The 16,435-nt window shown below is 66.4% G+C and overlaps 1 protein-coding gene across 10 annotated transcripts in view; it reads right to left on the reverse strand.

Moving 5' to 3' along the window:
* HDAC4 (histone deacetylase 4) overlaps window positions 1-16,435 on the reverse strand; it is a 273,029-nt gene that overhangs the window by 38,434 nt on the left and 218,160 nt on the right. For 8 of the 10 annotated variants that reach the window (XM_049101240.1, XM_025463633.3, XM_025463636.3 and 5 more), the window contains 5 exons: window positions 11,634-11,854; window positions 8,804-9,061; window positions 6,674-6,860; window positions 5,485-5,618; window positions 1,460-1,580 (listed from right to left, as the gene is read on the reverse strand). In XM_049101240.1, the coding sequence (XP_048957197.1) occupies window positions 1,460-1,580; window positions 5,485-5,618; window positions 6,674-6,860; window positions 8,804-9,061; window positions 11,634-11,854 (921 nt within the window). The remainder of the gene's footprint in view (window positions 1-1,459; window positions 1,581-5,484; window positions 5,619-6,673; window positions 6,861-8,803; window positions 9,062-11,633; window positions 11,855-16,435) is intronic. The other 2 variants (XM_025463635.3, XM_035718253.2) reach the window with 1 other exon arrangement.

Below are 16,435 nucleotides of genomic sequence, written 5' to 3' on the forward strand. Positions count from 1 at the left end.
CGTCTCCAGCGTTCCGGGCTCTTCCTTCCTTGCTGCTCTGGTCCACACGACACGGACGTGCTATGTCCTCTTTAAGGGCACTGAGGGGACTCTGGTTTTCCTTCGTGTCCCCACCTCTCCCAGAAGCCTGTCCCCCGAGCTGCCCTGTTTCACACTCAATCTCCCCATGAAGCGCTCGCTTCCCAGGTGCAGGTTAATCCTCGGTCACCTGGTCTCAGATGGAGGCCCTAAGGGGCACGGGGAGATCCCGCACGCGGTGGGCTATGAACTGTGGGCTCCCTGCCTGGTGTCCGCGTGTCAGCTTCCTTGGGGCTGGTCACCTCGCAGGAGGGGTCTCACGTCTGCACGGGGCAGGGTCAGCACGCGGGGAGGCGGGAGACGGGCAGGCACCGCGCCCGTTCTGCTCCCGACGTTCATCCCAGCCAGGGAGCCCTGTGCCCTCTGCAGGCCCGGGGTTGGCGGGCGTGGGAGGGCGGGCCTCTCGAGCCTCGGGCCCAGCCCCTGCTCTGACCACTCCACACCGTCCGCCCCAGGCCCAGGGTCCCCGTGGTGGCCGACCCCGCAGTCGGTGGTCTCTGTCCCCAGCGCTGGAGGACACTTCCTGGCACCTGCCGTGCCCCTGCTCTCTGGCCTCCAGGCCCTCCTGCCGCGGGGCCCTCTCCCATCTCCCACAGCCAGTTTTCACGTCTTCTGAAAGCCTGGCTACCACAGGGCGGGGGCGGGGGCTCAGGAAGCAGCAAGGCTGCCACCCCGGGCGGGACACGTGGGTTTCCTCCCAGCTGTCTGCTCCCCACTCTCCAGACAAAGGCCACGTCAACCCCGTCCGGTGGCCGGTGCCTCCAGGATTTCCCGCACAGAAGATGCACAGAAGATGCGCTCCTTAGGGGTGAGGGTGTGAGTGCGTGGAGGAGCGAGTGCACGCACACACACATGGACGAATGGGGCGCCCTGCAGTGCGATCCGCACAGGACGGCACGAACACCACCTCTGGTGACACCGGAGAAGCCACCTGCCGCGTCGGTGCCGGTGGCCGGGAGGCTGGGGTGAGAAGTGCCCTGGGAGGGCCGTGAGCAGGGTGGGGCCGGCGCCCAGGAGCCCCCCCTCGGCTGCAGATGCCCGAGTGCCCGCCAGCGTGGAGGCCCAGACCCTGCCCAGGCTGCCCCCCCGCCCCCGACAGCAGGCTCAGGGCAGGTGCATGAGTACCCCCACCCACTGGCCTCTGGTATGGATGCCATTCTAGAACATTCCGCAAATCCAGTGGTTGTCACACTTTCTACACCACGTGCCCGACACAGACGTGGAGCCAGCCACCCCCCCAGCCCCCAGCTCGGTACCTGGTGCAGGCGCCGCGCACAGGGCTGTCCCTGCCGCCACCACCGCTGCCACCACCGCAGGGCCGGGGCCAAGGGGCGGGACCAGCGGGCGCAGGGCGGTAAAGGTAAAGAAGGCCTTGAAATACCTAGAAGTTTCTTACTGTCCAGTTTCTGCCTGTTGAGGGGGTTTGTGCCGTAGAGCAGGGTGTGCGCCTCCGAATGCACGGTCTGCAGCTCCTCCAGCGTGGCCTTCCGTCCGCGGATGCACTGTGGGGACAGAGGAAGAGGGGCTCACGTCTCCCCCGGGGCCGGAGGGCCGGCTGCCCCAGAAATCATTCCTAGCACACCAGCCCCCCAAAGGAAACCGATGAATTTTGTATCTACACGGACACAAAATTATCTGGTTCCTGCAAAACAGAAAGTAAACAGCATCCAACACGTTTAGAAATATTTAAAAAATGTTTTGGAGGGTTCACGCTTTAATTATAACTTTGAAGAACAGATTTAGACAGAAAATTCCAGCCTTCAACGCTTTAACCTTCCATCACCCAAATGATTTGGCATCAAATTGCTACTTTGCCTTCCAGCTGCCGGGGTCTGCGCTTCGGGTGGGGGCTGCACCCGGTGGGAGCCGCGCAGGGCGCCCCCCGCGCACACCCAGCCCCAGGCCGCCGGGCCCCCCGCATCAGCCCCTCGCGGGGATCCGCGCTGGGCCTGAAGTCAGCTGCTCCAGCTCCGCGTCCGCGTCCGCCCAGTTTCCTTTGCTCTGGAGACTCCTCCCGTGGAAGCTGCAGGTTCTTTTCGCATTTCCCCAGGAACTAACATGAACTCCGTCCTTTAGCGGGGCTCTGCTTATTTAACCTCTAAAGGGGAAGGTGCTTTACGGAGCGAGGGGAAAGCCAGCGTCTCATGCCAGCGTGGCCCTGAGGGCCGCAGCCCCACGCCGGGCGTCTAAGGACCCTGGAGGCCGTGGTGCTGGTGGCCCGGGGGCTGCTCTCGCCCCCACCACCAGGGCCACAAGGCTCACAGCGACAGCTTCCCAAGGACGCCCGAGGTCAGCGCCCCTGCACCTCGAGGACACCTGGCTCTGCGCCCTGACGTCACCACGTGGAAGCTGCATGCTTCACCCAGGCCTCTTCCCAACTGTCCTGACAACTCAGGTCTGACCCCACGACCAGCAGACCCCTCGCCTCCTTGGATCTCCTGGGTCCTCTGGCTTGGGAGTGGTGGCACTTCCTGCTTCGGGGCCAAAGTGGGGCAGAGGGACTGGGTGTCTCATTCTCCCCAGGTGTTCAGAGGGGTCGGGGATCTCACTCCCCAGAGGGGTCACGGGGTCCCACTCTCCCCAGGTGTTCAGAGGGGTTGGGGGGTCTCACTCCCCAGGTGTTCAGAGGGGTGGGGGGTCTCACTCCCCAGGTGTTCAGAGGGGTGGGGGGTGTCTCACTCCCCAGGTGTTCAGAGGGGTGGGGGGTCTCACTCCCCAGGTGTTCAGAGGGGTGGGGGATCTCACTCCCCAGGTGTTCAGAGGGGTCGGGGATCTCACTCCCCAGGTGTTCAGAGAGGTCGGGGGGGTCTCACTCCCCAGGTGTTCAGAGGGGTCGGGGGGGTCTCACTCCCCAGGTGTTGAGAGGGGTCGGGGGTCTCACTCCCCAGGTGTTCAGAGGGGTCGGGGGTCTCACTCCCCAGGTGTTCAGAGGGGTGGGGGGGTCTCACTCCCCAGGTGTTCAGAGGGGTGGGGGGGGTCTCACTCCCCAGGTGTTCAGAGGAGTGGGGGGTGTCTCACTCCCCAGGTGTTCAGAGGGGTCGGGGGGTCTCACTCCCCAGGTGTTCAGAGGGGTCGGGGGTCTCACTCCCCAGGTGTTCAGAGGGGTGGGGGGTGTCTCACTCCCCAGGTGTTCAGAGGGGTGGGGGGTGTCTCACTCCCCAGGTGTTCAGAGGGTTGGGGGGGTCTCACTCCCCAGGTGTTCAGAGGGGTCGGGGGTCTCACTCCCCAGGTGTTCAGAGGGGTGGGGGGTGTCTCACTCCCCAGGTGTTCAGAGGAGTGGGGGATCTCACTCCCCAGGTGTTCAGAGAGGTCGGGGGGGTCTCACTCCCCAGGTGTTCAGAGGGGTCGGGGGGGTCTCACTCCCCAGGTGTTCAGAGGGGTCGGGGGGGTCTCACTCCCCAGGTGTTCAGAGGGGTCGGGGGGGTCTCACTCCCCAGGTGTTCAGAGGGGTCGGGGGGGTCTCACTCCCCAGGTGTTCAGAGGGGTCGGGGGTCTCACTCCCCAGGTGTTCAGAGGGGTGGGGGGTGTCTCACTCCCCAGGTGTTCAGAGGGGTGGGGGGTGTCTCACTCCCCAGGTGTTCAGAGGGGTGGGGGGTGTCTCACTCCCCAGGTGTTCAGAGGGGTCGGGGGTCTCACTCCCCAGGTGTTCAGAGGGGTCGGGGGGGGTCTCACTCCCCAGGTGTTCAGAGGGGTCGGGGGTCTCACTCCCCAAGTGTTCAGAGAGCCCAGGGGTCCCACTCCGCAGGTGCTCAGAGGGCCCGGGGGTCCCACTCCCCAGGTGTCTGCTCCACTGTCTCGATCCTAAGGTCGGTGTCTGGCCTCCTAAGAAGCTCCCTGAGAGGCCCCTGGACTGAGGAGAGGCCTCAGGGACGTAGAGCCTGTCACGGGGTGAGGTCCCCTGGGGAGGCAGGAGGGCGGGGAGACCTCCTCCTCGGGGTGTCCGCCAGGGCAATGCTGCCCCCCAGTGGTGCAGCCTCAGGTCAGGCCCCCAAACAGGCCTTGTCCTGCACTCCTCCCCCACAGAGGGGGGGTCCTGTCCTCCAGGAGGGCCCCGGGGGCAGGAGGCAGGACCAGTTTCCGTGCCCCGCCCCTTCGAAATCACGGGTCACTGTACAACCTGTGAAGGGGGCTCCCCTGAACCGAGTGACCTAAATTCCCAAACATCCCACTTCTGGAGCAGGTGGACGCACGGGGGGCTCTGCGGCCCCCACCGCCCCGGACGTGCCTGCGCAGGCCCTGGCGAGGTGGGCCCGGGGCTGGGACAGGCGGGAGTGAGCGGTCCTCACCTGCGGGGCGCTGGCCTTCCCGGGTCACCGTGGGGCACCCCACGCCCATCCCCGCCCCCGTGGTGGCCCGGCTCGCCTGTGGGGTAGGTGGGGCTGCCGTCGGCCCCCCGTCCACAGAGCCCGGAGCGCAAGGGTCCTTGTGGTGGCCGCACACCCGGGCAAAGGGCAGTCGGGCTGCTCCAGGGAAACGCGGCCCCCGCCCCCAAGGACGCAGGAAGCTCAGGACGTGGCTCAGTGGGGCCTCCTGTCCCCTGGGGCCGGGGCTCTGCTGCGGCTGAGAGTGAGTTCCAGGCCCCGGGGCAGGGGCAGCAGGGGCAGGGGGCAGGGGCTCGGCCCTCGTCTGAGAACAACGGGGCACCAGCACCCCCGGGCAGCAGGGAGATGGCCGGTCGGCCAGAACCTTCTCACTGGACGGGCAGGTGCGGGGTGCGGGCCGAGCCCAGCCGGACTCTGCGTCCCACAGTCCCTGTCGCCGCCCTGCAGCAACGCCACTCCTGGGGGAGCCCTCCAAGCCCCAAGGCCCCCTGCACCCTCCAAGCAGCTTTTGGAAATACTCAAGTAAGAGAACTTTCAACAAAAAGCCAACAGGGCAGATTTCCCTCATGGCCTCCAGAAGGTGCCCTGGGGACTGAGGCCCTGGTGCCAACGGGCAGCATGGCCTAGAGGGGCTTCTCCAGGGACTCGACCAGAAGGAAAACAAGCAGCTGTGGGGTTCAGCAAGTGGTGGGCGAGGGTGGAGACAGCATGTAATGGGGGGGCCAGGGGGACAGGATGGGGGCAAGAGGATGGGGGACAGGATGGGGGACTGGATGGGAGGGGGCAGGAGGACAGGGGACAGGATGGCGGCAGGAGGATGGGGGACAGGACGGGGGACTGGATGGGAGGGGGGCAGGACAGGGGAGCAGGATAGGGGGCAGAAGGACAGGAGGATGGAGGATGGGGGACAAGACGGAGTGGGGCAGGATAGGGGGACAGGATGGAGGGGGGCAGGAGGACGCAGGGACAGGAAGAGGTGAACTTCCCCGAAGTGAGGACCTGGGTGAGGGAAAGCAGCCCCCCGGGCAGATGCCCCTGGTGGAACTGCTCGCAGCCCCCCGCCCCCGGCCTGGGCCCCGCTTACCTCACACTTGCCCCGGAGCCCCGTCTCCTGCAGCCGAGACCAGATGCTCTGGATCCTGCCGGCGTGCTCGGGGTGGCTGTTGGTGTTCCCGCAGGTACACTGGTGCTTCAGCATCAGGGTGTCGTACACGAGGCCTGGACAACGGGGGGGCCAGCCACGGTCAGGGGGGCTGTCAGGGGTTCCCGGCAGCCGCCCACCACCCACCCGGGACGCTGCCTGGCTGGGGCCCACCACCGGGTCCTGGTGGGAGACAGCGGCCAACGGCGTCCCGTCCACCAGGACGATGTGTCAGATCCACGTTCCCCAGAGACCAAGGGCGGCCAAGAGATGGAGGCCGAGGCAGGCGTCCTGCTCACGGCAGGTGCCGGGGGTCCCCGCCGGGGGAGCGAGGCAAGGAGAACGACCCGGGAAGCCGCCGCCCCCACTCCCCAAGCTGCGCGGCCCCCGCGTCACAGGGCCGTGCTGTCTTCCCAAACTAAGAGCTTTAGCCCCTAATCCAAGTCCATCCTGTCAGGGAGCGGAACCCAGGAAGCAGCGCTGCTGCTGATCTGAGTCCCCTGCGAGGTTCTGGGGTCAGAACCAAGAGAGACCCTGGAACCTTAGAACCTTCCAGGGCAGTCGGGACACCTGCGTGACACATGCACGAACAGGCCAACATCAGGGTGTTCAAAGGGACGTGACCGAGTCCTGAACCCAACTACAGCGGGCCTGGGGGGGGATCAGCACCAGGGACCCGGGGCAATGGGGATGCCCCCAGGGAGGGTCGCCCAGCCCGGGCTCTGCTGCAGGGGTAACGGGGAGGCTCCTGCAGGGGTGAGGCAGCGAGGACAGCCCCACCCCAAAGGCGAGAGCCCGGGGGGCTGGGCCGGCCTCACACCCTGGGGCCTGAGACCCTCGAGCCCCCCGGGCCGTGTGGGCCCCACACGAAGGGCCGATGAGGAAGGACGAGCTCACTGTCCCTGCGGCCCACGGACAGGCAGCTGCCCAGCCCGCCGGCTTGTCTCCGGAGGGAACATTCTCCGGCAAAGGCAAGGTGGGCTCTGGGCCAAGGGAGACGGTGGCATCAAGAAGCAGGAGGTGGGAAGGGGGCCTCAGTGACCGACGCATCTGGTTCCCCGGCCAGGCCCAGGCCAGGTGTGGGCCACAGGTGCTCAGCGCCGGACCCCCAGCCCCCAGCCCCTGCGCATACCTGTGGTGAACCTCGGTTTGGTGGGCGGCTCCTGCACAGACATGGGGAAGGTGGCAGACGCCGGGGAGGACTGCGCCCGCGACAGAGGCCGGTGGCCGCCAAAGGACACGGGGATGCCAGCGGCCTCCATGGACGCCTGGTAGTTTCTCAGCTGGTGGATCCGCTGCTGTTCCAGAAGGAGGGCTTGCTGGGGAGAGGAGACGCGGGGTTTGGGTGCTGCCAGGAAACCGCGGCTCGCGTCCAGCAACCCACGTGCCTGACCGTTGGCTCTCGGTGCGCAGCCCCGGGCTCGGCAGCCCCCGGCCGGCCCCGCCCAGGAGGAGCTGCTCCACATGCCAGACACGTGCGTGGGAGCACATCCCGGAGTGGGAACGCGGACTCCACGGCTGGGTCCCTGCCTCTCCCCCCGCGCCCCCACCCGAGGGCAGCAAGACGCTGGCTGAGTGAGCAACACACGTCTGGTCGGGTTCCAGCCACCCGGGGTCGGCCGGCCGCGCCTCTCTGAGGGGGACCCAGGTGGACGGTCCCCAGGACGTCCGCCACCTCAACAAAAATCGGCAGGGCAAAAAGGACTCAACTTCACGAAAAACTCCTTTTCACAAAATGTGTGTTTCTATGACAAGAGTTGGTTTTGGTAAGAGCGCGACACTGCCAGGACCCCAAACAGGCAGTTTAGCAACTAAGGGAGCTCCGGCGCGGCCGGGCAGGTGGGCGCCAGGCGGGGACAGCCACTGCCCCACACAGGCCTGCGCGCCCTCCACGCAGCCGCTGCCCCATGCAGACCAGCGCCGGGCCACGAGCCAGGCCGAGGCTTCAGGGACGGATCTCACATGCGGGGCCCTGCAGGGAAGCAGGTGCGCAGCGGCCGTGCGGCCCCCGAGGGACACGGGGCCTCCCTGCCCACCCGCCTGACTTCCCCGCCTCCACGGTGCAGCGGGAAGGGGCAGGGAGGGAGAGAACCCAACAGGTGCCCGCGCCCCCACGGGCCCGGCTCCAGGCGCCTGGAGCCCCGAGAGCCCTGCCCCCCGACGCCGGTCACCGAACGCTGGAGGCCTCGACTGGTGCCAGCTGCCACACGAGCCACCAGGGGCCCCGAGGCCGCTCTGCTCACTGGTATTCCTGGATGCGGAGAACAAGCGTCCCTAACGGTCCTGGGTCTGAGCAGGGTAAGGATCGTTTTCTAAATAAAGGCCGAGCGCTCCACCACCCGCGAGACCCCAGCCCTGAACGCTGGGGGGCGCACGCTCCGCTCCCCCCGCAGGCTTCCCGGTCGCGCTCCGGTGCCGAGGCCGCGGCCCCACAGCGGTCGGGGACGGCCAGGCCCGCCGGGGCCCCATGCGCACCCAGCAACGGCAGCGCTTCCCCCGACACGAGCTCCCGCGCTCCGGTCCTCGGGGGAGCAGAGGCGGGCGCCCGGCGGGCGGGAACGAGGCCCAGACGTCAGAGCCGGAGCGGCTCGGGCGAGGAACAGGAGTCGGCAAGCACCGGCCGCCCGCGGCACCCCGCCCACGCGTGCCGTCAGGAGCAAGCAGCCTCCCTGCGGCCCCCAACACGGGGCCTCCGACTCCCGGGCTGCCCGTGGGACACGGCTCTCGCGGACATGGCGGTTTTCATCTTCATTATAAATCGATAAGTCATCAGATTTATCCACGCGTCACCTGTGAGTTTGGTTAACACGTGTCAGTGTCTGGGACTGGGTCCGCGTGTCACGGTTCTTCCGGCTCTTTTATGACATCGGTCACCACGGCCTCCGGGGCCGTCAAGGCCCTGCCTGCCTTCCTGATCAATGAAGACATCGACGTGCCTCCTCCTACCCTTCACGCCGCCGCCCGGTCCTACTGACACTCGGTAGCGCCTGCATTTACGTCAACTCACGGTGCACACGCCTGAGACCGTTATCTGCAGGGACTCGGGCGGGCGGGCGTCCGGCTGGAATACGGGCGCACAGATGCCCACGGCGGGCGAGGGCCAGGACTAGACGTCACAGCCCACCCGGGTCCGGCCAGGTAGGAAGGGAAGAGGCCGCTCGGTGCCATGCCTGCCAGCCCCAGGACACTGCCCCTGGGGGCCCGTGGGACCAAGGCCCGGCCTCCTGGCCTCTCCCCCCGCCGCCCCGGGCAGCCCGGTCACCTGTCTGAAGAGCAGCTCCTGCTCCGTGGGCTGGCGCTGGCCCGGCTCCACCTCCCGCGGGGGCTCCGCCTCCTCGTCGTCGCTCTCGATGGGCTCCTGCTTCACCTGCACCCCGGCCAGGGCGTGCGCCTCCTTCTGCCCCGACAGCCGGTCCAGGTAGGGCTCCTCCAGGAGGGCCTGGTGCTCGCGAAGCTCCTCCTCCGTCTCCTCGGGGTGGCTCTCGGGCTGCCGGGCTGGCTCGTTCTGCTTGGGGATAATCTACAAGGCAGAGGTGAGGGGTGAGGGCGACGGACACGACGGGACAGCGAAGGCGTCACGAGCTGCACAGCTCCGAGCAAGGGCGCAGCACCCCGAGGGATGCCGGCAATCCCGAGCTAAGGCCTGCGGGCGCTGTTCACGAGCCCACGACCTGGGCGCCGGGCACCATCTGCCCGGGAAGGCAACAGACCGGCATGGGGAGCGCATCTGTTGGGCACCCGTGTGCCCAGCGCATGGAGGTCGCAGGTGTGGAGCTGGGGCTGCACCCGGGGAGCGGCCTGTGGCTTTGAGCAAATGCGACGCTCTTGTGGGTCTCCGTGGAGGAGCCGCAGGGCCGTGGAGGATGGTCTCCCGCCACAGTCTGCGTAGCGCCCGGTGGCGCCCTCTCCTTCCTCTTGCGCATCGGCCCGGGCTGGGAATGTGGGTCCCCCTGGAGGCCTGACCCTCAGCAGCTGCCGTGGGATGGCAAGAACCCGGGGGCAGGGGGGCAGGGGGGCAGGGGTTAGGGCTGGCGGAACAGGCACCTGCCAGGCTCCCTCTCTGGCCTTCCCAGCTGCCTGGGAGGAGGGCGTCTGCCTAGAGGCCTCCAGGCCCCTCCAGGGACTCAGGACACTCGGGGCTTCCACGAGGGCGGCCGGCTCAGGAAGGATTCCCGGCCCCGCTGTCCCGGGAGCTCTGGGCAGGGGCAGGGGCACCTGGGCTGCCACCATCTCCCTGGAGCTCAGCCTCCAGGCCGCGGTACAGAGGGAGTCGGGGCGGCCGTGGCCACAGCAGCGGCCTCCCCGTGATGCAGGGCACACAGCTGCGGGGCTGTGGCTCAGCGGTGACCAGGCGCCCGTGGGCTCAGGCTGCTCGGGCCGCGGCCACCCGCAGAGGCCTGTCCCTGCCTCGGAAACGCACTTGTGCCGTGGGCTGGCTGCACCACGGCGCTGGCTCGGGGCGAGGCTCCCACGGGCAAGCGCAGCTGCCAACCCGACCAGCAGCCCGACTCTCCGTCCTCCAACGCCCTTAGGCCCTCAGGCGCCCTTTGAGGCTTTAGTGAGGCCTGTATTCGGAAAAACGCATTCCCTGAAGGCCAGCCTGCAGCTGGGGCCAGAACGGAGACCACTGGCCGGGCTCGTGGGCAGACCACCCCAAGGTCTCGGGTTCAACACTGAGAAGGCTGGGGTACACGGCCGAGCCTGGGCGCCTCGGGGCTGGAGCACCGTGTGGGGTCAGCGGCAGGCAGCACCGCACCCCCAGCAAAGCCACCCTCTGGTGGCACCCATCCTCCAGAAAGCTCCCCCGCCTGGCAAAGCCCCACCAAACACCGCTGCACGTGAGGCTCGGGGCACGGACGACCCATGGAGCACTGGGGGTTGCTCCAGCTCGGGCCACAGCCGGAGAGCGCAGCCAGGCCTGCGTCCGTCCCTCCTGCTCGCAGAGACTCCTGGGCCCGGACTGGGGGTCCCTTGGCTAGGGACCTTGGGCAACCTGAAGCGGCCGCGCGGGGCTGCTCCGCCTAAGGGGACGTCGGGGCCGCGGCCGTGCCAGGAGGCCGGGGGAGGGCCAGCCGCACACCGTGCGGGGAATGGCTGCGATGCTCAGCGTGTCCCGAGCAGGGTGGCCGGGTGGGCGGCCTCAGAGGTACCCAGGACTGGGCGCCCTGCCGTCGGGTGGCGAGCCCATTGGGAACTCGTTCTCCCAATGAAGGGCGGAAGCACTGGTGCCAGACGGCACTAGGTAACGTCGTGGGCTCCCCGAGATCCCCGCAGCACGCCGTGGAAACACTTCCATCAGCTGTCGTTCAGTCTCGCCATCAATCATGTAACAGGATCCCGAGAGATGACCCAGTTTCTAAATCCTCCTTTGCGAGAACACGCCAGGAACGAACAGGTGTTTCCCGTCTTCCTGATGCCTCCCACCCTCTCAGTCGGAGAGTGACACACGGAAACGAGGGAGCCACAGTCGGCGCCGGGAGGGTGGACGTGCGGGGCCTCCAACACTGGGAGTGAACAGACTGGGGGTCCCCGTGTCGCCCCCGGGGAGCACGTGCCTTTGCTGTCCAGGTGAGGGCGGGGGGCGGGGGGCAGCCCGGCTCCATGGGGGCCTTGGCCGGGCCTGTGCCGGGGCCTGGCTCCTGCCGTGTGTCCCCTGCCACCCTGCAGTGGGGGCACCACCCTAGGCTCGCTTGGGCCGCCGCCAGCTACCATCGTCAAGGCACTACGCACGGCTGCTCTTTCCTGCTCCAAACAGCTCTGTGGGTGGCTCTCGGGACGGCGCGGGTGCGCACAGCCCTCAGCACCGTAGGCCACCGGGCGGGCACGTGCAGGTACCAGGGGCCTGCAGAAGGTGCCCTCGGGGCTCCGTGTCATCGTAGGGGGCTCTCGGGCCTGCTCATAGGAGTGAGTACCCCCAGGGCCCGAGGAGGCCCCACACGCCGAGACGCCCACCCCCAGCCCCTGGCCTGTGTTCCGGCTGCACACGCCGTTCCCCGTCCCGCCACGCATGCCACAGCCTGGGCTCCACGGCTCCTCTCCCGGCCCCGGGCTCCCTGGAGCTCCGCCAGCGGCCGCCGCGCCCGCACACCCACCTTGTTCATGTGCAGCTGCTGCTGGAAGTGCTGCTTGTGCTTCTCCAGGAACTGCTGGTGCTGCTGCTGGATCACCAGGTGCTGCAGGGCCGGCGCGTTCTGGGGCAGCGGCGCCGACTGGGTGCGCCCCAGCGGGCGGTGCTGCCGCAGCTTGTGCATGGACGGGGACACACGGTCCGCACCCACCAGAGGCTGCGCGTGCAGGGGCAGCGCGCCCAGGCCTGAAAGACAGCGGGCTGAGGGTAACACGGGGGCAGACGGCGGGGGGCGGGCCGTCGGGGACCCCGAGAGCTGCCGTGCCCCTGCTCCTCCCCACAGCCCCGGGCGCCCACCGTCACGAGCTGGGAGCCTGAGCTGCGAGCACGGGCTTCGGGGAGCAGGGCCGCCGTGTGCAGGAGGCTCTCCCGACACCCAGGCCCCTGCCAGCAGCGGGCACTTCCGAGTGATGTGCTCCGAGCCACCGCCCACCCACCGGGGGCCCCATGTCACCCCCAGACGCCCCGGGCCCTAGAGACGCGCTTCCAGGGCTTGTTTTGGCCTGAGCAGCACCACAGGCGGCCAGAGTGGCTCGTGTCACACCGAGACCCGCCGCGGAGGCCCCGCTGGCCTGGTGTGTCCCGGAAGGCCCTGGAGATGGCCCTTCCCTGCTGAGCCGGAAACCACGTTGTGAGGGAACAAAACGACCTCAGATCAGATCTTTTAAGGGTCTTTTCAAGCAGTGACGTCACAAAGACGGTATCAACGCGCGTGAAAATCCTGAGGCGTCTCGTCAAGACCTACTGGTTCCTGCAAAGGTTCTGCCCACACCTACCTGCCCGCCAGCTGCCTGCCTACCTGCCCGCACCTACCCGCCAGCTGCCCACCTACCTGCCTGCCAGCTACCCACCTACCCGTCCATCTACCTGCCTGCCTGCCCGCACCTACCCGCCAGCTGCCCACCTACCTGTCCACCTACCTGCCTGCCTACCTGCCCACAAGCTGCCTGCCTACCTGCCCATCTACCTGCCCATGCCTACCTGCCTGTCAGCTGCCCACCTACCTGCCTGCGCCTACCTGCCTGCCAGCTGTCTACCTGCCTACCTGCCCATGCCTACCCGCCTGCCAGCTTCCCACCTACCTGCCCACCAACCTGCCCGTCTACCTGCCCACCAGCTGCCTCAAGCACCTGCGCCTCGACTGAAGGTTTAGGAATCCGTATGGATACGTGGTCCTGTTTTAATGTGATCCGAATCTTATTTTAAGAGGCCACCTCGGGATCCCTGGGTGGCGCAGCGGTTTGGCGCCTGCCTTTGGCCCGGGGCGCGATCCTGGAGATCCGGGATCGAATCCCACATCGGGCTCCTGGTGCATGGAGCCTGCTTCTCCCTCTGCCTGTGTCTCTGCCTCTCTCTCTCTCACTGTGTGCCTATCATGAATAAATAAAAATTTAAAAAAAAATAAATAAATAAAAGGCCACCTCTTCAGAGACTCAGGATGTCCAACATCTTTTCTTCTGCAAGCTTTTCATCCATCTGCAGTTTCACTTTTGCAAACTGTGGGTTTAGGCAGTTTATCGTTTTCCTGTGGTTTTATGGACGAAAGGGTCGACTAAACCTGCTCCCCGCGTGCCTGCTGCCCTGGCGGCCTCAGGTGGATGGACACACACGGACAAGGCTCAGGGGGAGGACGACCCAGGTCACGTCTGCCTGGGACAATGAGCACGTGACCCGAGAGCACGGCCCCCGGAGCTGCCGGAAGAAGCCCCGATGGGCAGGTGCCCCTGCCCGTGTCCCCCCGGGGAGCCCTGTGGTCTCAATTTGTCCCTTGTACCTTCACGGGTGCTGAGTTCTAAATTTTGCACGCAGACAGCAAGAGCACACACACAGACAAGATCCAAGCCTTAAGAAACTCCCTCACTAGCCTTCTGACAAGTCGGTCACCTCTGTCCCTGGAACTGCCATCCCCCGTCCAGCCCACTGTTTTTTGCAAACAGGAATCATCTTAAATTTCATTCTCTGTTTGGCTACTAGATTAAGGTTAGTAACACAGAAGACTGGCTCATTCCCAATCAGGTCTCCTAAAAATTTAAAAAAGCAAAACACAAAGCACATCCCTAAGAAGGGGTTTTGGGATTCTTGCCGTTGACCTAGGTGTCACGAGGGTGAACGCGCGGAAGCCCGCCACGCAAAGCTGCGTTTACGGAATCAGAGGGGCCGCGGCTTGGTGGTGGATGTTTCTCCGGCCTCAGTGGGCACCGGGAAGGAAGTAAAGCACGTGACGGGCAGCAGAGCCGCGCCGGGTAAGCTGGACGGCCCCATGTTCCACAGAGAAGCTTCTCTGGGCTCCAGGGCAGGAACCCGACTCCACAGAGGTCCGCTTTCTGCTTCCAGGGCTGGTAATGGAGCAGGAACAGGAGGCTCCGATGGCCCCGTGTGACCGTGAGCCTGGGTCTGGTGGCGCCTGCTGCCTCCCCTACGACGAGAGGCTCCCCCCAAGCAGAGGGCTGCCTTCACGCGGGGTGGACGTGCCCTGAAGACACAGGCCGCCATCCCCGTGGAGACGAGGGCAGATGCCGGGAGGACCCTGCTCTGGGCCACCTCACCCACCCCCAATTTCACTATGAGCCTCGTGGGGTGTAAAGTGCAGGGGGCTGTCGCCCTTGGGGCCTGGTTGCATTATAGGAAACTGAACGTCCTAACCTGTGAGTAGCAAAGCCCTTACCGGCCAGGTTCCTTCCCACTGACCCCTTAGGTCATGAACAGGGATCTCAGACGACAGACCATCGTGTAGTTCTTGGTATCTATCGTAAAAGACTTTTATGTGTAAAACCACACTACGGTGGGATTGAATTCCGTCCTAGGTGACCGCTGCCTGCAGGGGCCCGGGGTGTCCAGCTGGGCGCGGTGTGGGGGCAGATGCTGACCCGCGGCTCCTGGGCCCTGCTCCGGACAGCGGGCCGCGTGGGGCCTCTTTCCCTGAGCACCCGGCTGTGAGCTCACCCGAGGCTCTGCTCTTCCCGCCCACTGCCCTGGCACAAGTCCCTCTGGGGCCCAGGACATGGACAACACCTCTCAGGACGTGCTACACTCAGCTCTAACTGGTGAGTTTGCCAACGAAGGCCCCACTTAGACGCGCCCCACCAGACGTGGGGGCGAAGAGGCAAGGAAGGTGCAGACTCAGGCTGCCCTGGTGATCTGGGCCGTTCTGAGGTGTTGGCCTTCGTGCTGGCCTTCACGCTGTGGGGTTCTGGTTAAGGAGGTGAATTCACACTGGAGGAGCCGAGCCCTCTTGGCCTGCGTCCTTAGAAATCCATTTCATGCACTGCATGGCCCTACCGGCCACAGGGAAAGCCTTAACGACCCTTCAAAAGACAGTAGGCCGGGCAAGACTTGGGTCTAAGCCGCGGCTTGCAATCCAGGCTGCACACGAGCAGACCCGAGCACCGCAAGGACGTCCGGGCGTGGAGGGGCCTGCGTGGACCAGTCGGTCTGCTGGAGCTTCTGAAGGCCCGGCCACGGCTAACAGTCCGGGCTAGGCCCCAGCTAGAGAAGCACCCACGGCCAGTCGTGCTCAAGCCCCTCCCGGGACTCACGTAACCACTGCTGCAGGAACCAGCAGAGCCCGACGCTCAGAGGTGCAACCAGGGCAAGCTGCCTGTCTGCTCCCCTCAGCCCCGGCGTGGGCCCCGAGCACAACGCCACGTCCACCAGGTACAACACCTGCTCCTTCTTGCTCCCGAGCCGCCCACCCACAGTCTGGTGAGCAGGAGGCAGAGTTTCAGCAGACAAGGGCAGAGCACACGGGAGGAAGGTCACACGGGGCGGAAGCAGGGACAGGGCCTGGGGCACAGCCAGCCCATGAGCCGGTCCAGGGGGCGAGAAGGGCGGCCCTGGCTGAAGGGCGAGCCCACACCCCGTGTGCCACGGGCAGCAGGGGGCTTGCTCCTGTGCCGCCGAGAGCCAGGCCTTCACGGCCCCCCGCCCCGTCCAGCATGAATGCGCCACATTCACGTGGTCGGCAGCCACGGCCACACGGGCACCCACTAAGCCCCACGTGGGCTGAGAAGCCAAACGTGCACTTTGCTTTCGGGTCTTAACTCCCATCTTCAGCTTTAGTGGCCACATGAGGCCAGGGCTCCTGCCCGGACGGCTCTGCCCTCGGGCCTGCAGGGGCAGGAAGCCCTGTCAGGGGCGTGCGTGCTCCCACAGAGACTCTGCTTGCAGGCAGGGGGTGGGCAAGGACGGACGGGGCGGCCTGGGGGACGTGAGGGCGGCAGCGAGGTTGAAGGGTTAAAGTTCTCAACCCAAAAGTAACCACCACAACCACGGCTGACGCCTAACGGGACACCACTGTGTTAACACGCACCTCGTTTAACCCTCATAAAACTCAGCGGACAGATTACCTGCTTCACTTGTGGGGAAACTGAGTCACGGCACCAGGGAGAAGTCCCAAGGTCAGGGAGCTGGGACAGAGCAGAGATGAAGGCATCGTGTTCTCGGGCATGGCCTTGCCTCCAGCTGGGTGCCCAGGGACAGGGAGGGGGCCTGTGGGTTCGGGGGCCGGGTGGGGGGCCGGCACACAGGTGCTCACAGGTGCTGGGCAAGGGGGCCAGAGGCGGGCGAGAGCAGGCCGGGCTGCTGCCACAGACGGGGCCGGGAGACGGCCCGCGGAGCGCGGGGCAGCAACGTGGCCAACCACAGGGGGTCAGGCCAGCGAGGGAGCTGCGGGGCTGAGGTTCGTGTAGGACTGTCCCTCGCGTCCTGTGGGGAAGACCGCTTCCCAGCGAGCTGGGGGATGCGGCATTAAGTGCGCTCTGTGAGGGT

The sequence above is a fragment of the Canis lupus genome, chromosome 25 (genome assembly GCF_003254725.2).
Source record: "Canis lupus dingo isolate Sandy chromosome 25, ASM325472v2, whole genome shotgun sequence".
Lineage (NCBI taxonomy): Eukaryota > Metazoa > Chordata > Mammalia > Carnivora > Canidae > Canis > Canis lupus.